This window comes from Triticum dicoccoides, chromosome 1B (genome assembly GCF_002162155.2).
Source record: "Triticum dicoccoides isolate Atlit2015 ecotype Zavitan chromosome 1B, WEW_v2.0, whole genome shotgun sequence".
NCBI classification, from domain to species: Eukaryota; Viridiplantae; Streptophyta; class Magnoliopsida; order Poales; family Poaceae; genus Triticum; species Triticum dicoccoides.
Window position 1 is genome coordinate 255,470,831 of NC_041381.1, and position 7,547 is coordinate 255,478,377.

Here is a 7,547-nt window from a genome sequence, read left to right on the forward strand (position 1 = left end):
AGGCGGTAGCCCTTTGTGCCGTTTGTCGATGTAGTCGAGAGCGTGGGTGGTGGAGCCATGGTCGAGGTAGCCGTGCGAAGAATGCCGTGGTCGATGTCGAGTCAGGGTGGCCAGTGTTGAGGAAGTCGCCGTGGAGCCGCGGGCGCAAGGGGGCGCCGAGTTAGTCATGAGCGCAGTAGTGTCGAAGTAGTGGTGCGCCAGGAAGTAGATGATGTTGACGACGCGTCGCGCCGGGGTTGCCAACCCCGGGGACACATCGTAGACGAAGGCACGCGTCGGTGTTGCCAGCACCGGGCATGCGTAGACAGACGAAGACGAAGTTGACGAAGTGCCGCACCAGGCTTGCCAGGCCCGGGGACACGTCGTGGACGAAGGCACGTGGCGGTGTTGCCATCACTGGGCATGCGTAGCTTGGGACCTGCACGAGCTGTATGCCAGGTTGCGGTGCCAATCGGCCCGGGGCCAATGTTGCCCGCGGTTGTCGGAGTAGATGAAGCGGTCGGGGTAGATGACGGCGACGCTGGTGACGGGCTGGTGCTGGACGAAGACGAAGGGGGTGGACGGGCGGTGGCGGCAGCTACGGAGGTAGCGGCGGCGGCGGCCAAAGAAGAGCGGCGGCGGCGGCCTGACGGCGGCGGCGGCGGCGGCTAGGTTAGGAGTGCGGCGGCGGTGCTCGAAGTAGGCGAAGAACCTGACAGCGTGACGAAGACTGTTGCGGACGGTGGCGTTCCCACGCCAAGGAAGACGGCGCGGCGCATACCATGGGAGGTCGACGCACGGTGACGGCGGAGTGGACCGCGGGCCGCGGCGCTACGGCCCGAAGGGGCGGTGCAGCGGCAGAGCGCGGGTCGGTGCAACCGCGGGAACGGCCTCGGGGGCGGCGGCTGGGACCACGTATCGCAGCACTACGACCCGTAGGGGCGACGCAGCGGCGACGCACAAGTCGATGCAGCCGCAAGGAGAACCACAGGGCGGCGGCGCTGCGGCCCGACGGGGCGACGCAGCGGCAGCCCGTTGCTCGATCGGCGGAGGGGCGCGCTGAACTCGGGGACAATCTTCACGGGACCTGCGGAGGCGCGCGCAACCGACGGGCCAGGTTGGTCGCGCGGCGTAGATGGGACGGATCGCGGCGGCGAGCGGGTGATCAAGCCAATCGTGCGCGAAGTCAGGGACGCAGCTCGGTGGAGGCGTGGTGGCAACGGAGTCCGAGATGATGCCGGAGATGACAGACGGTGTGGGACGTCGTGCGGACGAGCGTGTCAGCACCGGCACCCGGGATGCCAAAGCAGCGCCGGCGCCCGGGCAGCGAGGCCCGAGCGACCAAGGGAGCAGCGGCGCCCGAGTTGAGGCATCCGATGAGCCTGACGCAGCCGTCCCGACGCAGCCGAGGACGAGGCCGGCGAGGTAGACCGCCGGGCTGCCGTGCAGACGCGGCGGAGGCGGTGACGTGGATCGATGGGCGGGCCGGAGCGCAAAGGGCGGCTATGATTGGCTGTCGCATGGCGTGAGGCCGCTGTGTCGGGGCGATGCAGGTGTCCCGGTCGGAGAAGGGCGGTGACGGCCGGCGCAGGGCGACGGGCAGGTCGGCGCGCGGACGACGACCTTGAGGGGCCGCCTATCGCGCGAGGCCGCCGGGTCGGTGAAGTAGCCGACCGGTCACGACGGTGTCGGAGTAGAGGCGCGGGGTGTCGACGGCGGCGGCGGGCGACGCAAACCGATCAAGCATAGATCGGAAAACCCAAAAAAAAAAAGAACGCTGATCAAAACGACCGGCGAGAGAGAGAAAACCCGGATCAAAGGATCGGGAAAAAGACTCTAGGGCAGCCGGTCAACACGACCGGCGGACGAACCCTAGGTACGGGCGGCGCGGCCCCCGGCGGCGGTCATGGAGGCCGACCGCCCCCGGGGGCGGCGCGCGGGTGTGGAAGCGGCGGCGGCTAGGGTTTAGGATCGATTAGGCTGATAAGAAGGGAGAGAGGGATTTGGTGGAATTGTTTGATGTATTGCTTGAGCCTCGGGGGCATATATACAGGAGTACAAAGATCAACTTGGAGTACAAGACAAGGCAGGACCAAATCCTAGTCTATCCTATACTTCCTAATAATCCTTGTACTCAACAGGCTGGACTTCAAGGAGCCGAGCCTAATGACTGCGCTCCACGCCACACGCACCCTACTTCAGTTCCCTCTCATGCAAACGGAGGATGAATCTCCCATGTGCCTTTGGCTTTGGGAGGTTGTTCTAGATGTTAATATATTTTATAAAGAATCTCATGAGACTAATTTGGCGTTCTAGATGTTAATGTATTTTTATATAGACTTGGTTGACCACGGAAGCCATTTTCTTGGTGCGACAACTTATGGAGAGATACAGGGAGCAAAAGAAGGACCTGCATATGGTGTTCATTGACTTGGAGAAGGACACGATAAGATACGGCGGAATGTCATGTGGTGGGCCTTGGAGAAACACAAAGTCCCAACAAGGTACATTCGCCTCATCAAGGACATGTATGATAATGTTGGGATTCGAACAAGTGATGGTGGCACTGATGACTTCTCTATTAAAGCAGGGCTGCACCAAGGGTCAGCTTTGAGCCCTTATCGTTTTGCTTTGGTGATGGATGAGATCACAAGGGATATACAAGGAGATATCCCATGGTGTATGCTCTTTGCCGATAAGCTGTGGAGACAGACTTTAGAATCAAAAGGTTTTAGGCTTAGTAGAACTAAAAATGAGTACATGAGGTGCGATTTTAGTACTACTAGGCAGGAGGAGGAGGAAGTTAGTCGTGATGGGCAGGTGGTACCTCAGAAGGAGACCTTCCGATATTTGGTGTCAATGCTGCAGAAGGATGGTGATATCGATGAAGATGTAAGCCATTGAATCAAAGCTGGATGGATGAAGTGGCGCAAAGCTTCTGGCGTTCTGTGATAAGAGAGTGCCACAAAAGCTAAAAGGAAGATTCTATAGGACGGCGATTCAACCTGCGATGTTGTATGGAGCTGAATGTCGGCCAACTGAAATGGGTGTAGCAGAGATGCGCATGTTGAGATGGATATGTGGCCTCACAAGAAAGGATCAGGTCTAGAATGATGATATACGCGATAGAGTTAGGGTGGCACCGATTGAGAGAAGCTTGTCCAACATCGCCTGAGATGGTTTGGGCATATATAGCGCAGGTCTCTAGAAGTGCCAATGCATAGCGGACAGTTAAGGCGTGCTGATAATGTCAAGAGAGGTCGGGGTAGACCAAACTTGACATGGGAGGAGTCTGTAAAGAGAGATATGAAGGACTGAAATATCACCAAAGATTTAGCCATGGACAGGGTGTATGGAAGTTAGCTATCCACGTGCTCGAACCATGACTAGGTCTTGATATCTTATGGGTTTCAACTCTCGCCTATCCCAACTTGTTTGGGACTGAAAGAATTTGTTGTTGTATAGACTTGGTCAAACTGAAACAAGTTTGACTTAAGGCGAACCTAGAACTTCAATTATTTTGGAATGGATGGAGTAGCCCACAAATACTGAACATCTTATCTGCAATTAATAGCCAATATTGCATGATAAGACCACTGCCATAGGGCACATGTACCATACCAGAACTGCTGTTGTTGTTTGATGACTTGTTTTATTTATTTATTTATGTAAAGCTCATCTTGTTGAACATGATCAGATATGAAGTGGATACAGATGCATTTCTTTCTCTGTTGGCTCTCCAGTCTCTTCCACGAATTGCATTGGTTCCTACCATTGTTGAGGTATATACAAGATCCACCATGTATACTAGTTTTGATATATCAACATTTAAGCATTTATTTATTCATCATGTTTTATCAATGTAGGCTTCTAACTCGACCACTATCGAACTTCTGAAATCAATCACAGGCTTAAATGTGCAACCGGTGGAGATGGTTGCCTCTAAGTTGTTTGTGCAGTGCTCTAGGCAAAAGGGCCTTCTTAAAATCTACAGACACTTGCTTAATTCTCGCAGTACTGCTCTTATCTTCCTGATATGCATTTTCGGATACAATAAGTTTGGGAAGGGTGCAGATGGCTATTGCTATTATATTTAGGGTTTAGCAACCGAGAGGTCACAGAGAAATGACAAATAAATGCATCTAACTGCGATAATTTTGTTGTAGTAGGACTATATTTCCGTGCCACGTCGCTATTCTCCATCACCATCGTTCACTGCCTCTGCTTGCTGATTTCCATGCAGGCCGCCTGTCACAGCTCTGGTTTTCTCCCGGGCGCATCCCTCCACCTCCACATCTCCCTGTCAGCCCCCCCTCCCTTACCTGGTAGTCATGGGCCTCTGTTTCCATACTCCTTACCTGGTGTTTTTTTGACGATGTTAACTACACATGTGTGGTCTTCGTCTCTGGGGCTTCCTCTTTGGCGAGGTCTCCTGTCCGCCACACCTTTATGTCCCTGTGGAGACTACGACACCTGGTGTTGACAAGGTTGATATTGATGCTGCCAAGGTTTCTGATGATGCCGCACTTTGCGTATGGTTAGGCGGGTTCCGATTACCAAGTGGCCTCGAGTCATACCAGGATCAACTGACCACCTATGCTCAATGGCTTGATGATGATCCATGTTATGCGACTGTCCTCATTGCTAGTGTCCTCTTGGTTTTTTCCTGAGGTAGTGGGATTCTATACGCCCTTCTTCTATGTGGAATTATCTTTATCAGTGTTATCAACCCTATGTTGACGCTCTATATCTATCTATGGTTCTTGGAAGTACGTGGAATTATCTTTTTCAGTGTTACTCGGTAGCACTGCTGTTAGGTTCGACGTAAAATCCCTCCACACTATCACCCACTAAGAATCCACGAAGGAGCAACGAACACGATCACAAAGGTCTAGTTTTGCTCAGGGTGAATCTTACGATGTAGGCTATCTCCAAGCCCGTACAAACTTCTTGGTTTCTTCAAAACTTAAAGACTTCTAAGTGTTAGATAACATCTATACGTAGCTTTTGTGTATACCTTGTATATTGTATTTGTACACTTTGTGTATCCTTATATATATGAGACAACCACACCCATATTGGGTGTCGTGCAGTTTCCCAAACATTACGTTTTACATGGTATCAGTTTAGGGTTACTATCGTTCGCTTCCGCCTCCGCCACGATCGCATCATGGCCTCGGTGCTCGCCGCCGCCGCCCTGATCCCGCCTGCTCCGGCTGCCGTTCCGGCCGCCGCGGATCAGGCCGCCCCAGCCTCTCCGTTTTTGGCCTCTCGGCCGCTGCTCCCCTCGTCGGCGCCCCCATGGCTGTCGCCGCCCTGCTGCCGGCTCCGTATCAGCAGTCCTTCGGCGGGCCCCATAGCAGCGTACCACATCTGCAGTCGGACGCTCCTCCGTATCTGCAGTCAGGCGGTTTCCAGCCGAACGCCGTACCACGCATGGAGCCGGGCGGGGGCAGCACATGCATCTGGGCTGCGTCCTGCACATTTCGTGCATGCAGCCGGGCGGGCAGCACATGCATCTGGGCTGCGTCCCGCACACCCCGTGCATGCAGCTGGGCGGCTCCCAACGCGTGCCGGATCAGAGTGCCCAGCTGGCAGCCGACTACTATGGCGCCGCCCCGCCGTCCGGCTCCTACGGCGTCGCTCCGGCTAGCCCGTGGCCGGCTTCCTCTGCGCTGCAGCCGTCCTACGGCCACGCTGCCTCGTTGGTCTACGCCTATCCGCCAACCTCGGTGACTGCGTCGTCTTAAGGCGCACCTGCTTCGTACGGAGCGCCCTACGGCGGGCCATCAACGGAACTGGTGCCTTCATCTGTGGTACCGAGTGGTCCTTCACCCCCGGGCTTTTATGCGCCGCCTTCGTCTTCGGATCATAGTGTATCTCATGCACCCTTCTACTTTGCGCATCTCATCCCGGTGAAGCTGATGACGGATAACTATCTATCATGGCGTGCTCAGGTCTTGCCACTTCTCCGCAGTTGCTACTTGGAGGGATTTGTTGATGGCACTCTGCCGTGCCCGCCGCCATATCATTCGGGACATCATGCATGGATGGCTCAGGATCAGGCCATCCTCTCTGCCATCCAGTCCTCTCTTACGGAGGGGGTCTCTTCACTGGTCATCTTCGCCGCTACGTCTCGGGACGCGTGGACGGCTCTTCATACCAGTTTTGCTTCGCAGTCTCAGGCGCGGGCTCACGCCATCCGCATTGCGCTTGGGGAAGTGAAGCTTCATGATCTCACCGTCACCGACTACTTCAACAAAGTGACGGGTATGGCTGACACACTTGCCTCCATTGGCAAGGCGCTTGGTCCGGAGGAGTTCACCTCCTATGTGCTCAACGGACTGAGTGACGACTATGATAATTTGGTGGAGAATATCAATGGTCGTGACACTCCCATTCAGCCGCGTGAGTTGTACGCACGTCTTCTTGCTACAGAGTAGCGCATCCAGGCTCGCCGCTTTACGTCGAGTTTCCCTTCCGCCAACGCTGCAACACGTGGGAAGGGCAAGCCCTACAAGCCACCAACTGGTGGCAAACCTTCGCCGACCGCGCTTAACTCGCGGAACACCACTACCTCGACAGGAGGTCGAGTCTGTGCCTGCTGTCCTTCATGTGGTGCTCAGGTCCCCTGCCAGCTATGTGGACTTGATGGTCACCTTGCCTCCCGATGTCATCGTCGCTTCAAGTAAGATTTCTTGGGGATCGGGAACAATGGCAAGGATAATGAGAAGCAGGCTGCCCTGGAGAGTCATGAGCAGGGGCATACTCCTTCCTATCCAGTTGATGCATCTTGGTACATGGATACGGGAGGTACCAATCACCTGACGAGTGAGATGGGCAAGCTCTCTACACAGGAGCCGTACCATGGACATGATCAGGTTCGCTCTGCTAATGGGGAAGGTATGCACATCTCGCATATTGGTCAGGCATCACTTCTTACACGTCGATCCACACAATTACGTCTTCTTAATGTCCTCTGTGTTCCCACTGTTTCACGTAGTTTGCTTTCAGTTCCTAAACTTACTCGTGATAATAATGTTCTTGCTGAATTTCATCCTTTTCATTTTTTTGTTAAGGACCGGGACACGAGGGACGTACTCCTTAGAGGTCGACTGCGTAATGATGGTCTCTATGCACTTGTTGTGCCACCAGCTCCTAGTGCTTTCAGCGGTGTTCGTGTGTCTCCATCACATTGGCATGCGCGCCTTGGTCATCCTGCCACTCCCATCGTTCGCCATGTACTTCATCGTCATGAGCTTCTAGTAGTGTCAAATAAACATGTTGATGCAGTTTGTGATGCCTGTCAGCAAGGCAAGAGTCATCAGCTTTCTTTTTCTGAGTCAAGTCATGTAGTCAATAAACCGCTTGAACTTGTGTTTTCGGATGTATGGGGCCATTGCCCAAACCTTTGTTAGTGGTCATAATTACTATGTCAGTTTCATTGATGCTTACAGTCGGTTCACTTGGCTTTATCTTCTTAAATGTAAGTCTGATGTGTTTAATGTTTTCTTGCAATTCCAAGCGCATGTTGAGCGTCTGCTCAGTCATAAAATCATCCATGTGCA

At 54.1% G+C, this 7,547-nt stretch overlaps 1 protein-coding gene across 2 annotated transcripts in view; it reads left to right on the forward strand.

Annotated features, from left to right (window-relative positions):
- Positions 1-7,547, forward strand: part of LOC119330539 (putative ion channel POLLUX-like 2) — a 35,711-nt gene that overhangs the window by 17,718 nt on the left and 10,446 nt on the right. For both annotated transcript variants that reach the window (XM_037603653.1, XM_037603661.1), the window contains exons 11-12: positions 3,677-3,761; positions 3,846-3,993. In XM_037603653.1, coding sequence (XP_037459550.1) covers positions 3,677-3,761; positions 3,846-3,993 — 233 coding nt within the window. The remainder of the gene's footprint in view (positions 1-3,676; positions 3,762-3,845; positions 3,994-7,547) is intronic.